Source organism: Malania oleifera, chromosome 9, assembly GCF_029873635.1.
Source record: "Malania oleifera isolate guangnan ecotype guangnan chromosome 9, ASM2987363v1, whole genome shotgun sequence".
Lineage (NCBI taxonomy): Eukaryota > Viridiplantae > Streptophyta > Magnoliopsida > Santalales > Ximeniaceae > Malania > Malania oleifera.
The window spans coordinates 51,112,081-51,132,249 of NC_080425.1; the positions used below are offsets into that span (position 1 = coordinate 51,112,081).

Consider the following 20,169-nt stretch of genomic DNA (forward strand, 5'->3'; position numbering starts at 1 on the left):
TCATTTGTAAAGTGAAAAGTTAATGGTAAAATTTCAAAGTAAAAGACTTGATACACTAAAAAGTAGTGTTGCCCTCTGCGTTTTTATTTTTTTTTTTATTTTTATTTTTGTATCAGATGACAAACTTGTCCTCTCTCTCTCTCTCTCTCTCTCTCTCAACTACTTTTTACTTTCAAAGCGAAAGATCAAAGGGTAAAATAGGCTAGGGATATTTTTTTGAGTGCTAATAGATCTCTCTTTTTAAGAAAAGAAACACATTCATTAAAAATATATCTAAATAGGACTTAATTTCATATATTTCTTTCGAAATCACATGCATTCTAAAGAAAACAATGTCACTTTATAACGTGTTAATAACATATTTTAGTAAAGATGCTCTTAACATTTCCAATAACTTTACAAACATGCATCCAAATTCAATGCCATCGCTCTTTTGCATAGCACATATAAGACTTGAGTGACTATTAAGTGGGACCATCACATTGAAATCATAATAAAATGCTTGTAAAAATTTCAAGTTTGACATTTTTTTTGTCATCTATTAAGATGTTGGTTAATTAAATAAGAATAATAAGAACATATTAAAAACATTTACAATTTTATTTTTATTATTTATTAAAATTATATATTTTATAATATTATAAACATATATGTTGCATAGTATTTAACAAATTAAATAGTCAAAAATTCCATGCATCACATCAATCTCTACTAGCTAGTATCTAATTTTCTAATAAAAAAATTATAATTTTTTGAATTTTCATTTGAATGATATAAAACTTTCAAAAATTATATTTCAAGTTTTCAATACAATGTTGAAAAAAAAAAAAAAAAAAAACAAGGTTACATTTTTTTTTTTTTGGGTGATAGCTTAAAAAAACGAAAATTATTTTTCACATAAAAAAACCAAGCCCTTAGATTTCATAAGCTTCAAGAAAAAGATGGAAACAATTTAGAATCTTTTTCAGAGGGAAAAAAAATTAAAAAACCCTTCTTGCTAGAGCAAAATTTTGGGTATTAGAATTGACTTTGTATAAACTAGGACAAAATTTAATACAAAGTAATATTGAACTTCTTTCAAATTCACATAAATTTAAATCTAAAACTAAAATACATGCTCCTAAATACTATCTTCCGAGAAAATATAGGATGGGAGGGCATAAGTATTGAGTGTTGAAACCGGAGTCTTCGAGACCAGATAAAAACAAGCCTCCTGTCAGTTTGCCACTCGGAGCTGCCGAAGAAATTACTATGCAATACCTCTAAAAGAATGTATTTACACTCACAAAAATAACTTCAAAAAAATCGAGGGCATCGCTCATTTCTCATCTGAAATCCAAAAAATAGTTTCTATAATTTTTTATACAAATAATTACAGAAATAAATACATACCTATATAGATACATAATTTAGGAAATACTACACTTAAATGTACAGCCATTCCATAACCTTCAGGACCTCAACATTCTTAAGAATGCCCTCCCTGAGTTCTTTTAACACCATATGCCGAATGGTGGGCGTGGAAGATTGTGTTGATAGTTTCTATGGTTATGAGACAGATCGCCAACCTTGCACTTCAACTCAAGTTGAGAAGGCCCCTGAAATTGGAACTTATGGATGCAATGCTGGTCATTGATATGGATCCATCCAGCACTTGTCCTCCATCACTGCATTTTTCCATCTTTTCTGGAATATCTGCATTTCGTTGAAGGACTGTCTTCTCACCTGCAGAAAATCATTAGCAATGACGCCCGGTACAACACGACATGAAATAAATCAGAAAAGCTATACAAGTGTGTGTGTGTGTGTGTGTGCATGTGGAGTAGCATGAACAGTGGGAAATCTAGTACTATAGAGTTGATGTGAATGGCACGACAAACAGAGTCCACAGACCCTCCTCTGGATGAAGAAGCCAGGGTGGTGTTACAGGACACCTCAATCCATGTGGAAATGATCACGTAACTCCAAGAATGACTCATTGTGCAAATTAGAGTAACATGGAGATTGCAATGGGGATTTGCAGAATAGTCGATGTTCAATGCTTATTATAAGGCAAGATGTACACGTATGTGTGTTTTTTGTGAGAGAGAGTGAAACTAAAGGATGAACATTGAGGGGGATCAGATTTTCATTGCTGCCATCCTACTTGTAGATGGTGTCCTCAATGAAAAATGGGACAAAAAGGCGACACAAGATGATTAACTCAGATTTTTGAATGATAGAGAAGGCAGAAATTATCAATGACCCCATATCTTCTGTTTGACATATCAAGACAGATATGTTCTTGCAAAGAAACTGAATAAAAGTAAGGTTGTAATTCAACCAGGATCTACAATTACTCTCAAAAACTGTTCTTGCAATGAAACTAAAAAAAGTAATGTGGTATTTCAATTGGATCTACAATTACTCTAACCCTATGTTTTGAGAGGTCTTGGATTTGGATTTGCATTGGATTTGAATAATATGTAATACAAAATTGTATAGAAATTTTTCTAAATCTACCCAAATCCAAATCCAAGGTCTGAAATCCATGCTCCCAAACCCAGTGTAAGAAAATTTCCAGATACCATCAGTTTATGGCACTTACCGCATATCGATTATCATATATGTGTGGGCCTGATTGTGCCTGCATTCCCAAAGACAGAAGTCTCAGTTGAGTAAGCTAAGTTGAGAGATGACTAACAATAAGAAATTGTACCAATTCTTTTTTTGGCACTGGTAAGTTCTTCATTTGGGAAGAATGATCAGGCGTTCCATTATTCAACTGCAATAATAAGTGCACAAAGTTCAACATCAGACACAGACCAGAATTCAAGATATATTTAAGGTAATCAATTATGTCACCATCCTCAATACAATAGAAGGACAGAAAATTATGTCATTCTAATCATCGAGTTTTCTTTTTCATCTATCTCATTGCAATGTTCTAACCAGGTGTCCTTATTCCAGACAAAACCAACATGAAAAAGCAAATACTGGAAACCAAAAAAAAAGGCTCTAAGAGTGGCAACTTCAGGCTCAGCATACCCAATTGGCAGGTACAGATCAGCTGAGATCACTATAAGTCTCTAGAGCATAGAAAAACTTCTTTAGTCAAAGAACAGCAAGCCAGAAAGCAACTACTACAGAAAGAATTGATCATTTAAACTCTGGCACAAAATATTTTGTCTAGGTTGTACTGTTTTTCCAAACACTGCTACAAGTGTGTTACAGATGTATGCATTATAAATACTTGCCTTTGTTTCATCCAAGGCACCAAGAGTGGGAAGACCCAGATGCACGATGTACTCAGAATCAACCACCCCAACAGTTTTTGTTCGATCACCCTGTTAGAGAAATTCCAAATATTACTAGCATGCCCAAAAAAACGGAAGAAATAAATAGGATTGGGAAGTTGCCTGTGCACAATAACCAAGCTGCTTATCCAGGCCCCATGCATGGATCAAGTCATTCTGGATGGCAACGAAAAAAACGACAAACCATTAGTGCTACAATAGAAGGCCGATGCCATGAACAACTTGCAGAATATTAAGTGTATCCAACAAACCCCAAAAAGAAAGTGGCTTTCCAATTGACTGACTATAATTTCTTACATTCAATCATAAACCAGTGACATGTTGTACCATCTCTTCTTTCCATCTAACATAGTTTCTTTTATTATCTTAAAAAAAAATTACAAATATGAGATTATACTCATAATCATCTATTAGTTAATTATGAGTACAAGTTTATACTTATAATCATCTATTACTGCTGGTGTTCTTCACAGTTGTTTCTTGTACAAGTTTCTTCATCATCTTGTGCAGCTTCTCTCTTTTCTTCTTTTCTCGTCATCTGGCTTGTCTAATATGAAATCTTGAGTTATATACACACTCCCACTCCTTGAATTTTATTTTCTTAAAAGTGAAGAAATCAAATCCTCAAAATTTTTACCGCTTTCATATTTTTTCGTCTCTCTAGAAACACCAAATTCAGAGTCCTTCCAAAGGATTGGGTCAATAGAATTTCGGCTGAAACTATGCAAGATTGTACATTTTATCTCAAGGTCGTGCTAGAAAAGAACATCCATCTTTGATCAAGGTGTTCATGTGTGAGGGGGGCGTGAGTCCAATGAGAGGTCATGTCAGCACCATTGACTACAACTCCATCGCCAATCTTGAATTTGGATTGAAGAATGCTTGCAATTCCTCGTTGCTTCAATATTCTTCGATTAATTTTTCTTTAGCGATATCAAATTTTCAGTGCCAAAGGATACTCAAGGTAGTATTTTCAGTCAATCAGTTGTCATTGTCCTTTAGTTTTCACCACTGGTGAGATCTTCTCCTCTCCTATTATTTCTTTTTATTAGCACTATTTTTTATTTTTTATTTTTCATTTTTTCAATTGTTGATTAGTAGAGCATATTTTGTATTTATGATCTATAGACTTAACATATACATTTTCTTGTGTTTTCCATTTGAAAATCTTGCAGTGCACAAATTTTTTTTCAAAAAGTACTATGGCACGAGCTTTTTGAATTTTAGTCTAGTTTGGGTACACACCAAAATTGTATGTTTTAGATTTTTAAATGCTTGGTGTTGTTTGCGTAGTTTCCATTGGTTATAAGGTGTGTTTAGAAAATTATCTATGTGAAATAAATTTGAATCCAAAAAAAAACTCAAGCTTGTTCTTAATCTGTGTGACACATATTTTCTTTGTACAAACAAGTCAATCCCAAGCCCGAATTAAGGAGCAGGGTTGAGTTAGGTAGCTGACATCCAACGTAAAACTTTGTCAGATCTTTATATCAAGAATTCTTACCAAATCCACCGAGGTCAAAGGACTCCGGGTCAATATAGAAGGAAGAGGGCTAAGAAGTTAGCACAAGAAGCTACGATTCGATTAGTAACTTGGAATATAGGATTCTTAAAAGCAAAAGTATGCAAATAGTAAAAATTATGTTTAGAAGGAAAATTAACTTAATTTGCCTTCAAGAGACGAAATCAGTAGGGGAGAAAGCTACAGAAATTGAAAAATCAGGATTTGAACTTTGGTAAACTGAAAGAGAGACATAAAAATGGGAAGGGATTTATTGTAAACAAAGACCTAAAAGATAATATAGTAGATGTTAAAAGAATAGAGGGGTAAGATCATTAAAATCAGGATAGCTCTAGGCCTGAAAATAGTGAATGTCATTTTTGTAGGCTTAGCAGAAAATCTTAAAAGACAATTTTAGGAAAATTTGGATAGTATTTTACAAGGGATACCAATGTCTGAAAAGACATTCATAGGAGTCTGACTTGAAAGGACATATTCGAAAGAATAACATAAGCTATGAGATAATACATGAAGGCCATGGATTTGGAGATAAAAATGAGGCTGGCAATATAATTTTATATTTTTCCATGTCTTACGATTAGGTTATATTGAATACTTGCTTTATAAAAAGAGAATAAAACTTAATAACATTCAAGAGTGGACATAATAAAAGACAAATATATTTTTTCTTAACTAGGAATGTGGATCGTCTATCGTGTAGTCCATAAAGTTATCCTAGGTGAAAGTTTGGCAAACACAACATAGAGTTATAATATTAGATATACATATTAAAAAATGGAAGAGAACGAATAACATAAATCAATACAAGAGGCCTAGATAGTGGAGTTTGAAGGTAGATAATATAGTAAAAATCAAAGATAAAATTATCATAGTGTGATTGGACAGTTAGGGGTAAGATAGATGCAAATACTGTTTGAAATAAAATGGCTAACTTTATTGTAAGGCTAACAAAAGAGATTTTAGGTGAATTCAAAGGAAGATAATCGGGTAGTAAAGAAAGTTGGTGATGGGGTCAAGAAGTCCAAAAAGACGTTAAGACAAAAAGAAATTAGTATAAAATACGAAAAAAAATTCTTGTAAAAATATAGAAAATCTTGAAAAGTATAAAGAGGCAACAAAAATGCAAAAAAGACTATTAGTGAAGCTAAAAGTAGAGCTTATGATAATATATGTACTATACTAGATACAAAAGAAGGAGAAAGAGACCTTTATAAACTAGCTAGAGCTAGAGAAAGCACATTGAATTTGATAGCCACTTTATTCGAGAGAAATTTGCACAGAAGCTCATTACAACCACTGATGTGAAGTCTGAGTTTCAGCTTGCTGATTTTTTCACTAAAGCCTTGGGAAGTGCTCGTATGAAATTCATTGGTAACAAACTAGGAACATATGATATATATGTTCTAGCTTGAGGGGGAATGTTAATGGGTTAGTCTTTTAGCATTATTATAATTGTGTTAAGAGTTTTTTTGGTAATAAGTGAGTTAGTAAGAGTATTATGGTCATTCCCATTCTACTTACACATGTTATAAATAGAGGGAGGGACCTATCATTGAGTTTAGGCCTTCCATTTTACCAAATTACTCCACATAAATGCAAAGATTTAGGTGATGTAAAATGCATAAAGGATGATAATGATAATTTCTTAACTAGAGAAGAAGGCATAAAAGAGAGATGGAGAAGATACTTTGATAAGTTGTTTAATGAAAACCAAAATGAAAATTGAACTTGGAAGTGGCAGGTGAGGAGAAGACTATAGGAGATTTATTCACAAAATTAGAATCCTTGAAGTTAAGATGACGTTAAAAAAGATTAAATGTGGAAAATTTATAGGACCAAATAACATACCAATGGAAGTTTGAAAATGTTTAGGGGATAAAGGAAATATTTGGTTAACTAATCTTTTAAAAAATATTATAAAAAACAAGAAAATGCCAAAAGAATGGAGAAAAAGCAGGTTCATACCGTTACAGAAAAACAAAGGTGATATTCATAATTGTAATAACAACGTGAAATTAAAATTATGAGTCATATGATGAAATTATAGGAAAGGATAATGAACAAAGAATGAAACTACAAACGAGGACTTCAGAGAATCAATTTGGTTTTATGCCTAGGAGATCAATAATAGAAGCTATTTATCTTCTAAGAAGATTAATGGAAGAGTTTTGGGAAAAGAAGAGGGGTTTGCATATGATTTTTATTGACTTAGAGAAAGCATATGATAGAGTACCTAATAAAGTTCTTTTGTGGTTCTTAGAGAAGAAAGGGGTTTACAATAGATATACTGAGATTATTAAAGATATGTATGATATAGTAGCGACCAATCACAATAGGTGTACATCAAGGTTCTACTTTGAGTCCGTATGTTTTTGCTTTAGTGATTGATAAACTTACTAGGGATATCCAAAACGAGATCCCTCAGTGTATCTTGTTTGCAGATAATATTGTGTTGATTAATGAAAGTAGGAACAAAGTGAAATCTAAGTTAGAACCAAAAGTTTTAGGATAAGTAGGAATAAGACAAAATATATGAAATGTAATTTTAGTAACATCAGGAGTAGTGGAGAGAATATTAAACTTGTTAATCAAGAAATAATTAGCACTAATAGATTTCAATATCTTGGATCCATGCAAGCGAAAAGGGAAATTGAAGAAGATGTAATACATAGAACTAAAATAGGTTGGGTAAAATGAAGGAGTGCGTTAGGTGTGTATTATGATCGTAGAATACCCTTAAAATTAAAAGGAAAGCTTTATAATACGGTTATATGACCGGCCATACTTTATGGTTCAAAATTTTGGGCAACTAAAACAATATATACAAAAAGTAAAAGTTGCCAAAATGCGAAAGTTAAGCTAAATGAGTGGTATAATATTAAAAGATAAACTAAGGACTGAACACATTAGCAATAATTTAGGCATGGCGCAGTCGAAGGCAAGATAAGAGAGGGGCAACTTAGATGGTTTGAGCATTTGGAATAAAGGCCTAGTACAACACCTGTGAGGAGTGAGTTAGTGATTGTTTCTAGCATGAAAAGAGGTAGGGGTTGGCCTAAAATAATTTGGAATGAGGCAATGAGGAAGGATTTAATAGCCTTTAATCTAGTAGAGGAAAAGCTTTTGATAAGATGAATTGAAAAAAAATTCATATAGCCGACCCTACCTAGTGGTACTTAAGGCTTGTTGTTGTTGTTGTTGACCCCACTTAATGGGACTAAAGACTTGTTGTTGTTGCTATTGCCGTATGTTTACAATAGCTTTTAGTAAAATCACGGTGATAGGCTGCTGCTTTTAGGTTAAGAAGTAATCAATTGGATAACTGAGCTTGAAGCTTATGATTGATGAACCAACTGAATTGTGTCAGATTCAGAATGTATGCATATGAAGGGCCATGTTGATGAATTGATACATGGAGAAGTGTTGATACATGAGATTAGAACTACATAGGTTTCAGAAAACGAAAATACCTCATCGGCATTAATTTGAAGTTTGAAGGTAAAAAATATTAGTATCATAGGTGATGAATCATATGAAAAGAGGAAGCCCCCAAAAAGCAAAGATCGCCCAACATAATTTACAAAATATCTTCAGGCATCATGCCACACAAGTTTGTTAGGCACTGGTCCCCACTCACATTATGCTAAAAATGTAGTTGAGTACCCTGTTAGATGAAGGACTTGTACCTGAATCATGTACCATGCACATCGCCAAGCAGATTTTGAGAACACTGGTGCCATCATTTCCACCCAACTGCATAGAATATTTAATTAGTGCGTTAACTGTATAATGTCTCTTTGTTGGTCAGAATAAATGCATCTTGTTTTCTTGTTTTTTGGTATCATGGAGCAAACATTTCTTCACCAAAGAAAAGAGTTAACAATATTAAAGGAATAAATGATAAAACAACAAGAGGAGTTTTGAGGTTGCTGATTCCGCACCCTATGCATGGGGGATTTGTACTGTGTTCATCACACCTTCCATGGCCTTTAAGCTTATACATCCTTCTGTTTGGAAATAGTACAAAAAGACATCAAATTGGTGAAGATGTACATCATAAACAATTAAGCTATATAATCCAATCTGGTTGTTTAAGTACCATAGATGCATCAACCATTTATAACAGAATATGTTAGGATTTATGACTATTGAAGGTTGATCTTGAAATCCCATGCATGACAAAATGCTATATATTCCCATTAGGCAGTGAAGCAAAATATGTAAACCATTAGATCTAAATCTCTTTGCCTATCTTGCAGCCTCAAATGGTATCTATAGATTGTTTCTCAGAACAGAACCAAGAATGTTTTGGTTGCTATGTTCCAATGAAACTATTGAGATTTCTTCCCAAAAAATGACAAGTATTGGATGTTCATGTTATAAGCCTTATAAATTCCACGGTTCTTTCTGTTACCTCTAGCGTATATAAAGTGGCATACAATGGCCCATTTGATCAGGCCAGCTATGAGATCAGTTGTTTGACCCAAAGAATGATCATGAAGCTGGATTCATTCCATGACTCATTGACATCATGATTTTAAAACAATGGATAAATCCACTCAGCCCCATTTGTCCAGAACCATATGTTGCACTAACCTATGCACTCTTGATTTCTTCACACGTGCAGTAATTTGGTGATGAACCTCTGACTTAGCAGGATCAACCGCTGGTTGTGATATTTCCAGTCCTTCATCTTTAACAATAGATAGATACCTGCAAGCAATTTAATGAGTCAAACATATTTCATTTTCAGGAATAACCACACGAACTGCTTGAATTGCCTTTCAAAAGTATTACTTGAACATCTAACATCATCAGCATTGTGCACATGTTTGGAAGGTAATCTTACCAAAACGAAGAGGTGATAGCATTCACAATGAGGATAAACAATAAGCATCATGACTTAAGACACAAGTGGTTACATACCATTCACAAGAGAATCACTTAAAGGAATCACCAGTACCTGAATTCTCAAAACTTCAATTAAAAAAATGGAATTGAAAAAGTGATTGTAACCATATATACAGCCACCCTGCAAATTCTAGAAACAATTAAGGGAAACTCAGCAAAGTCCCTACTATATTCTCTACTTTAACGGCTGGTACTACTATATTCTCTACTTTAACAGCTGGTTTGGATAAGATTCTCATCATCGATATCTCATTAATAGGTGGATCAAGGTCTTAAATTTCAATTTTGCCTAAAATTTCAAGGCTTCAAAAGTACGGAAACTTCGAAGGAAATTTCAGTGCCAATGACATTATCAATTTCGAAATTTCAATTTTAAAAAATGATGGGAATATGCAGTAAAGCAAAGAATTCTTTTATGAAATTTAAGAAAATATTAATAGGCATAATAATGCAAGATTTAGACAAAAATATTATAAATAAAATACATCAAGGACAAGTATTGTTTAATGTGCACTAACTGTAATATGATAATGATAAACATATTCAATCAAGAAAAATGAAATTATTTATATATGAGGTCAAATAAAATGTTGTAGCTAAAATCTAACTTTACTTTTTCATATAATTTCAAAAGTATTTGAAAGCTATTTATAATTATCTTTAAATCAACAAAAAAAAAAAGCAAGAGAAATTTCAATTTAGGTTTTCAAAAACACAACTTTGAATTTCAAGGAAATTTCATTATATTGTTAAAATTTTGACAAAGTTTGCCAAGATTTCAAGATTTCAATAAATATCGGGTGATTCATGGAAATTTTGAAAGAAATCTTGTAAAACGAAATCTGACTTCCATTTTGAATTTGGTGGAAATTTCAACAATTTCATGGAAATTTAAAACCATGGTTGGATGCTTATGTCCCACCTGGTGTTTCATGTGTAAAAAATGTGAAGGATTCTTTGATCACTGGTTGATTCATTAAAGATTGACAATCAATTGATTTATGAATAAAATTTAAGATTACATGTCTTTTGTGCATTTTCAGGCATGGTGGCCCTCCACAAATTGCATGGAGCTCTTGTTGAGAAGACATGAAACAAATTTTGAGAGTAGCCCCACCTCCGTCTGTATGGAACCCTTGGATTACTCCCAAGCTAGCGCAACCTTTTTTTGTCAGATTTGTCTTAGATTTTTATTAGGTGCCTTAATTGGCTGTCCTCTGTATACTTGTGTATACTCAGATGATGCATGTTTGGTCTTTTTTTTTTTTAATGAATCTATGACTCCCTTACCTCCAAAGTCTGGATAATCAAGGTTGCATTTGACCAAGAATCTGAAGTCAGGAAATGATATTCAAGCAAGACAAGTTTTATGTGTCAGAACACATTGGATGGACACAGAATCACACCTATCGTAGATCTGCATCACTCTCTAAAATCATCAAAATTCTCATTCTTTTGGCGTGAAATGATAACACCATGTCTATAACAAGCCACAAACCAGGTCTTAGAGGGGCAACACAGCTTATTTATTACTTGGACTATTTCGAAATTTATAAATAAAACAAATAGAAATTTGAAAGGTACAAATTCCGCAATTGTAGCTTCAGTGGGCTTTCTTATAATTTGGATATTCCATTTGCGGTCAATCTACTAGGTATAGGGCTACATAGTTATGGTTCATTCCCATTAGCATCTAATTGAAATAAAGAAGGGGCATGATTAATAGAAATATGACATAGAACAGCATATTAATACACATACAAACATACATAAATCTTTGTGTAAGCCAGTGGGAACCAATGAAGCACTAACTACTTGATTCAAATGGTTATCACAAAAGCCCAACAACATAACTTGTCTGTCCCAAATCCTTTTTTTTTTTTTTGTACTTGCAAAAATACTTTTTTCCCCATTGTATAATACACTTTTAAAATTTATACGATCTAACAAAAACCACAACATGATTTTGAAATATGATCTGATAAAAAATTATGGGAATCATACTCACCGTCCTGGGTGAAAATTTTCAACTCCAATATCCTCGTCCCAGAGAAAAATGTAGTTGTATTCAGAAACAATGTCTGGATGTAAGAAACGTTTTGCAAACCACCTATGCCATCACACAATAATGCTTTACTGACAAATCTATATGTTAGAAAATGCAAGCAACTGACACCAGTTCCTAAGGAAGTATCATAGAAATAAAAAAGCACCATTTTGTTTGGTTCATAGCAGAAACATGTATTGCATGATTACTCCACTCCAAGTCCCTCCATTCATCCACGACACCATCATAATGAAAAAGCATCACAACAAAATCACTTGAAGGGAACTGCAACATAACAATAAATGTTAATACAGATATGGACATCAACCCTTCAAAAAAAAAAAAAATGCAGAACATAAGTATAAGCAGCAGGGCCATCACCTTTTCGACTATACAGTTCACAACTTCTTTTTGCTTTATCCCGACTGCAATGGCTAACAAGTTCATTGAAGGCTTCCAATGGTTCTGATTGCAACCCAAAAAAAGGTTAATTTATGTAAGAGTGACTCCTACCTCCATTAATATCTACAGCACAGGAATGCTTGACTAGTATATTTTCATATATCCTCCTTATCATAAATAAATAACAATGTTTGTTTTGTAATAAATTAAATAAATTTCTCTTGGGAATTTATATGGGGAGAAAAAGGAAAAGGAAGGAGTACGTGCGGCATGCCCTTATATTGGATTCTTTTTATAATGCAGACAATATGGGCTGACTTGAGGGAGGAAAATCTTAAACTATTTTTATTTACAACAAGCCGTGGGTGGCTTTTGAATGGTAATTGCATCAAAATAAATTAATAAATATATATTTAAGGAAAAATATTATTTTAAAAATATTTATGGATGGTTGGGGGGTATTTTTGAAATATTTATAGGTAATTATAGGGGCATTGGGAAATATTCATAGGTAGCCATATGGATTGTTTAAAAATATTTATGGGTAGTTCTGGATATTTTGGGTATGTTAAAAATCAGACCATGAAGAAGGGGGGGGGGGGAGGATAACTAAAGAGAGGGAAAGAAGGAAATTCAATTTAACTCCTCTAAACAATGCATTGACTTCTTGAACAAAATTTTTTTTAAGCAGAAAATTTTGAGTATTTTCCTTTTTCTAATTTTCCTTCACTTTTCCCTTCATAACAAGCAAAAGAAGAAAAAATCTCATTAAGCAATTCACATTTAATTGCTTAAAATTACAACAAACAAACAACATGGCCCATACTCCCCAAGGGTACAGGAAAAAGTTTGGTTTGCCGTCTTAACAAGCAGAATTAATCCAGCAAACCTAAAATTTGGATCTACAGAGAAAAATTTTTCCCATAATTATCTTAAGAAAATCATTATTCTAATTTTAAATTGATGGAAAAGTAGAATAAAAACCATGTGACCAACCAAGTCTCACACGGTCACTGGAGGTAATTGTGAAAATATTTCAGTACCATTCACTTAATAGCTTCAATGGCAACTAAATTCTAATTGAGCTTGACAATCAGTTGACTACCTGGTGTTATGAACTCTGAAATTATGGATGCCTACGAGATTGAGAAATTCTAATGGTTATTCAGGCATCCTGGTATGCCATCAAGAAATTTAGTAATTCTAGTAATTGCATTTGAAGTGTTTGTTGGGACAGGTGACCTCAGTCTGACAATAATATCTTACCTAGTATGCAAGATTTTTAGAACGGGGGAATATGCAAAACCAGAGATCATTTTCTTGGGATAAAAAAAACCCATAAATATCAGGAGTAAAATTTTACTACGTTCTAAACATTCTTTTTTCAAAAACAACCTGCAACTTCACATACATTTTTCACTGTAGAATCCCATAAAGGTCGCATTTCCAAGTTTGATGTTCTGGCAATGATTCCTTGCGGTAATGCTTCACTCCCAGAAGGCCTGCAGTGATTCTAAGATGAAAATAAATAAATTTAGAAAAATAGGAAAAATGAGAAAATGTTCTGAGTGAATTCATGTATGATAACAGAGAAGGCATAAATTGACACAGACGAACCTTGCATGTATCAGATTGACTATTCTGCATGGCATAAGTCGTGTCCCATTTTAAAATCCTCTGCAAAAAGTAGTTTCCATGTTTATTCAGTATATGTTAGTAAAAACACACATATGCACACACACATACACAAAAACAAAAGAAACAATAAGCTGGTCTGTCACTAGAGCCCAAAACTACACCTGTCTTACAGAACCAAGCACCACAAGACTCATCCACCCTATTCAAATTTGAAATATTTTAACAATAACGATGATCAAGTTTCATACAATTGTTTGCTTCCATTTTGTGTCTGAATTTTTTCCTTCTCTTTTTGTTGGATGGATCGGGGACACATCAGGCTATAAGAACTCAAACACAACAGTCTTAGCTCAACTCTGGTGTCTTTTCAGCTACATGAATCCTTCAAACACACACACACACGAATTTGTGTATATGTAAATTTACAATCATCAGGACATTTTTTTGTTTGCTTGGGTTTTGTGGTGGCAGTGGTTCATTACGGTGTAGCAACCATCTGGTTAGAGAGTTCATGGACTGAACTGGGTCTGGATGAGAAATGCTCATTTGTAATCTTGAGATGACACGGTGAATCATTTGCATCTTCTTGCATGTGGAAACGTCAATTGACCTAACCACATACATCTGTGCATCTTGTTTTAATGCTTTGAGTCTTCTCTCTGTGTGTGTGCATGTACGTATGTGTACTGTGTGTCATGTTTTCTTACTTTGATTATTCTCTCTCTGTGTCTGTCTGTATCACAACAATGAATAAAATCTATAGTCCTTATGCATATTCTTGCAATATCAACCTACTCTTTGCCCTTTTGACGCCTTCGGTGTTGATCACTTCTGCATGCTGAAGCAATTGTCAAGCATCTACTGTGGTTGAACATGGCTCAATGATCTCTAAACACCATGTCCTTAATTAATATTTCCTCCACGCCCTCACTATTGCATTATTTCTGAGTTCCTATACTTTCACTCCTTAATTCATTAATCAGCAGCAAAAAGTATCATTACAGGTTACATAGCACCATTTGCAGTCAGTTAATTGATAAACAACATTCAACAATTCTGGCTAACCCAGGATGTTCTGCAATCAGCAACCATTATGATGAAGGAATGAAAGTATGAACAAAGTTAATTGACAATTTAAAAGACAAGTACGTGTACCTTGTAACAAAATTTCAAAAAGATTCTAGAGCAACTTGGGGGGAGTTGAATCAATGTACATTTATATTCCTTGTAGCTGCATCTTAAGGAACTTACAGGTGTCACTAAAAATATTTTGAGGATGTTTTAATTTAACATCTATATGTAGCTGTGCCTTTGAACAACAATACCAATCACAGAAAGTAAAAATTCTTTTCTAATTGTGAAACAATGTATTATTATTATATAGTTTAAAAAATTGTCGTTTAGGTTAACTACATTATACTACCGTACACTTGTCTTTTTTTAGAAAAGCTTAAACTTTCAATTTCATCAAATAAATAAATAAATAATAAATAAAAAAGGAGGCCTGGGAATCAATTTACTATGAGGCTAACTCCTAGCAATATGAGCCATTTTAAACAAAATACTCAAACAGGTTGTCAATTGAAGTACTTCAGAGAGGATTTTAATTAACTAGAATGACAAGCATACAAATTCCTTTTAGCCACCCTTTCTAGCCTTAATTTCTTGCAGTTTTCTGCACTTTCACATATTAACTCATACCTTGTGCACGCTGACACAAGTTACAAATGCCAGAAAGTGCACACCCACCATCATAGTTAGTAAAAGCTTCGCTCAATGTGATATTGCATCCAAGTTTTTAGGTATTCCATGAAAGAGGAATAAATGATGTTTCACAATTCACATTGAAGCAATTTTAGAAGTTCAGGCTCTTGTTTGATGAAATAGAAAAATCGGGACACTTTTTTGAAGTACAAGGTAAAATGTTGTATTAATCTAAATTTTTTTGTTATTTTATATTTTTATGTTCTAATTTTCTTCAGCCTAATTGGTATCTTTTTGGTATGCATTGCAAAAAATTCTTCAGCTTAATTGGTGTGCTTTCAGTACGCATTGCAAAAAACTTTTATTTTTAGCATCTCATCTTCTCTAAGGAAGCGAAACTCGAACATATAGAGCATATTGTCAAACTACATAACGTTCTCTTCTTTGACTTCCATTGGTTGTGCCTCATGGCACAGCAGCATCTGTACACTATTCTTAACTGCTGTGGAGATACTTATTCTAAGCTAGCCTGGACTTGACATTGCAGTAAGAAGAAATGGATAGAAATATAATTAATCATAATTATCCCCATAACTTGGTGAAAACCCAAGTACTCACAATTCCCAACTAATTCCAACAACAAATCCAACACCAGTACCATTGTTGGGCACATATTTATCAAACTTCGCATGTGATTCTGGGGTTAAAACTTAACACAGTTACACATAATATTTTTTGAACTTCACTGACCAAAAAGGAAAACTCATGACTTTAATAACAGCAACCCCTTACATAACCTTCTCATAGCAGACAATATTAACCACTAGCCCAGTTAAGAGACCATGCCAAATTATAAAATAATGGTGGGAAAGGATGTAACCATGGCATTTTTTTTCCCTATTCTATTAAAGAATTACACAAATAAAACTTTATGTAAATCACTTGTCTCAATTTTATCTCTCCTTTCTCTTCCCAGTGAGCTAAACTCGCAAAGTCTTGCAAACGAGAAGACATGACATTACAGCAATGACACTAAAAGTGAGCCCAAAAACTAATATGAAATTAGGCAGATACAGAAAGCATGGTTGCCATTGTGGTGCACATCTCATTCAATATTAATTTCGTTATTGGTATGTCTACCTTTACCTATACTCTCTGCTGCTTCTTTCCTTTCATCTATGGATATGCCCATTGAATGTTCAGAATTGGCAGAAATATCCCTTGCCACTTAAAAAGAAATGAAACTTCATCCTAGGAGTCTATTGCAGGCTCCAAAAATAAGGGAGTAACTTTATTCGTCATCTAAAAATTAAGGAATGACTTAGATGGAGTTTTTGCATCCTTTTTGTTCTATCCCATGGGTTCACACTAAAAGTAACTTTTGTTTCAACATACAAGGTTTTGTTTCATTGGAGAGCAAGGCAAAAGATTACCCAATCAACATATATTTTACTTGGTCAATTTTCATCTTTTCTTATGAGCAATTTCAAGTCAGTGGACCAATCCTTGCCAATGTGAGGAAGTAAATAAATCCATTGGCAGAAATCACAAGGAGTCAAGACTCGTGACATTACTGCAAACTTTAAAGTACACATGTTTTCTAAACTAAGGGGGGCTATGGCAAAAAATGAAGAAAATCAAGAAAATGAAAAACAAAATACTTATAACCTATTAGTTATATTTCCAAAACTAAAACAAATTAAAAAACTGAATGCATGATTATTTTCTTCCTTGGATCAAATAAAATTTAATTATAATACCATGCCATCCTCAATCACCATAATTTTTTTTGTCATCAAGTACTAAAGCAATTTAATTGAACTCAATAAATAAAAAATTTGAAAAAAATTTATACCATGAATCCATTTAAAACATTATCAGACTAATTACAACACATAAAATAATAAAAATTAAAATATAATATAATATAGTTAGAAATGAAAAATAATCACTAGTTATTAGTGTTGAAATTAAGAAATTATTATTTCGATGACTTTTCTCATTTTTCCAATTTTTAAAACAAATTCTAGGTATATTTTAAAATAATGTTTTTTTTATTAAAAAAAATTGTGTACATAATGATTCAATTCCCAAAAGCGAATTATGAATATTAAAGTACTGTGCCATAAGAAGGGAAAACCAAAAAATAAAGTTTTCAGTAGTTGCCGCAATAATTGAAACCTAACAATGGCAACTGAAAACTAACAATGCGGACAAATGTGCTATTACAACTGGTATTACAATGGAAACAGAGAACGGGAAACATAAATGATGCTAGACAGACTCTAACTATCTAATGCATCAATTTTCATATTTTGAAATCCAAACATGTCGAGCTTTAACACCTAATAATAAATTGTTGTTTAGGATCAACAATCAAGTAATCATCCAAGTAACATAAAAAGAGAACTACATACGTCTTTGTAATCTTTTGCAGTAACTGTTGTCCCAATGAAATAAGCGCCAAAAATCAAAGAAGCGGCAACAAAAAGGCTGCAAATACATGATCTAATCTTTGAATCTGAAAGTACAGAAACCTGAGCATAAAAATAAGTAAAAAAACATGAGATCCAATACTCACATATTTTCTCTGATTTTGAAAATGTCAAATATAGATAGTGTAAACAAATAGAAAGGGGGTGGAGGGGGAAGGGGAGGAATTAGTATCTCATGTATCCTATCAAAATTGGATTGATAAATTAGCACAAATTTTCTGCTAAAAAAAGTCAACTTGACACTTGAGTATGTTTTGAGATTAAGCTCAATGAGACTAGATTCAATATGCAGTGGATGCACGACAAACAATCAAAACAGGATATGTCTTTAGATTAAGGTCAATGAGATTAGAATCAATATCCAATGGAAGAATGCACAACAAACAATCAAAATAGGTTATGTTTTGGGAACTGGAAAAAGTAACAAAGTAATCTTGTCTATGATCCCATTGATGAAGATGTACAAGAATTTGAACTCATACATACTTGGATAATCATGCTATCGTTCTTCTATCAACACCTCATGACACCATCTATTGAAAGTCTCAGATTGTTTTCCCCATTTGTCAAATGGTTTCAGATGTTTTACGAACATATGACACAGTGAGAATCAAACCATTCAATTTCTCATCTTTGTGCCCTCATCCCCAAAATACCATTGCATAATGTATAAAAGATTTTTTTTGGAACCAAAAAAAAAAAAAAAAAGTGACAACAACAAGAATGACAATTGCCCACCATCATTTGCTACAGTCTAATGAACCAAAATATAATACAGTCAAAAATTGAAGAAAATAGAGAGGACAAGAAGAACGAATTATCCATTTCCCCAAAAAAGTCAACATATGCTTCTGAAGAACACCAACTTAACCCAAATTATAGAATGGTCAAAAAGAGTTCATTACAGTGGAAAAAGGGTCAAAATCGCAAGAAAGTTGGAAAAAATTCCGCATAATTACAATCGTTAAGCTCTCTCTGCAAGGAAGATGAATTGAGGTCTCCTGGTTTTTGTTGTTCCCTTCGCAAGGATTCCAATGGTACATATTGTTGGCTCTCAAGAACAGTCGAGTGTTTTCAAAATGCCAACCAAACGGCGCCTAATTTTTTTTAAAAATGAACTTAACCGTCGCACGATCGTATAAAAAGCATAGTTGACTCGATTGTTTGTCTCAAACATGAGCTATTAAAAGAAAAAAAAAATTGAATTCCACGTTATCTTCTTCATTTTCCTTCCTCCAGTTTCTTATCAACCAAACAGAGCCTCAAGCAATATCAGAACTTACAGAAATCAAACCATTTTGGGGGAAAAAAAATGTATAACAACATTACCCACAAAAAATTTTAAAAAATATGACGGAAACTATGCATGATGAAACCATAATAATCCGAAGCAACTTCTTCAAAATTACATGTCCCCAAAACCCAGAGAGAAACAGAGAGACAGAGACAGAGAGGGAGGGAGGGAAACTTACCCAGTTAAATGTCTTCATCTACCAGTGGATTAACAGCAAAAGACGTCACCCGAAAAGGGGAAAAACAATAGAACACAGAAAGATGAGAGAAGGCTTTTGAAACGGCAGAAAGTATACGGATAAAGAAACGAATAAGAGAAAGGCGAGACGGCGAAAAAAGGCATCTATGTTTAAAAAGGAAAGGGAAAATAAAACGCATACGGTTGGCGAGAAAGCGGAAGAAAGTGAGAGAAAATTTCAGACGCCCCAAAAAGGGGACTGTATTTGAAACTGGAGCAGAGCGGAAGAGAGAAACAGAGAGTTCCAATTTGAATAGAACTTCCAGCCGGCGAGGAAGGGAGAGAGAGAGAGAGAGAGAGAGCAGAGAAAGCGAGAGTTAGACGGCTCATTGTAAGTTTGTAACGTCGTGGTTGCAACGTATATATGTATGTGCGTATATATCCATATCTGAACACGTTTGCTTGCATCCACTTTCGGGCGCGTCGTAAAACGATACTCGCCCTCTGTAGAGAACACGTGTTCCTGCAGTTTCAAATTACCCAATTGAGATGTGTGATAAAAACGGAATATCCATTTTTTTGTTTTGTTTTTTGTTTGCATATTTTTTTAATGGGTTTTGCTTTCAAAGAGATATCTTTGCAAAAAATAGAAAAGGGCATTTAAAGGGACATTAATGTATAAA

General features: G+C 33.3%; 1 protein-coding gene across 3 annotated transcripts; it reads right to left on the reverse strand.

The window, feature by feature from the left end:
- Positions 1-1,291: 1,291 nt before the first annotated feature.
- On the reverse strand, positions 1,292-19,899 carry LOC131164617 (uncharacterized). Of its 3 annotated transcripts, XM_058121927.1 has the most exons (15): positions 19,488-19,899; positions 17,938-18,057; positions 13,796-13,855; positions 13,590-13,691; positions 12,158-12,241; positions 11,943-12,061; positions 11,738-11,839; positions 9,415-9,531; positions 8,760-8,825; positions 8,505-8,571; positions 3,399-3,452; positions 3,237-3,326; positions 2,699-2,764; positions 2,588-2,626; positions 1,292-1,725 (listed from the first exon to the last, which is right to left on the reverse strand). In XM_058121927.1, the coding sequence occupies exons 1-15, from the start codon at positions 19,503-19,505 to the stop codon at positions 1,630-1,632; spliced, it is 1,200 nt and encodes a 399-aa protein (XP_057977910.1). In that variant the 5' UTR covers positions 19,506-19,899; the 3' UTR covers positions 1,292-1,629. The 3 variants fall into 3 exon arrangements, with proteins under 3 accessions (XP_057977910.1, XP_057977911.1, XP_057977912.1); XM_058121928.1 differs by lacking the exon at positions 17,938-18,057 and having other exon boundaries at positions 19,488-19,878; XM_058121929.1 differs by lacking the exon at positions 19,488-19,899 and having other exon boundaries at positions 13,590-13,680; positions 17,938-18,054.
- Between the last annotated feature and the right edge of the window lie 270 nt (positions 19,900-20,169).

Excerpts from the sequence above, each read along its gene's own strand:
- LOC131164617 (XM_058121927.1), bottom strand. Across the intron at positions 2,765-3,236 it reads GTGCCTTGGATGAAACAAAG|TTGAATAATGGAACGCCTGA; the intron begins GCAAGTATTTAT and ends TTATTATTGCAG. Across the intron at positions 1,726-2,587 it reads TATATGATAATCGATATGCG|GTGAGAAGACAGTCCTTCAA; the intron begins GTAAGTGCCATA and ends GATTTTCTGCAG.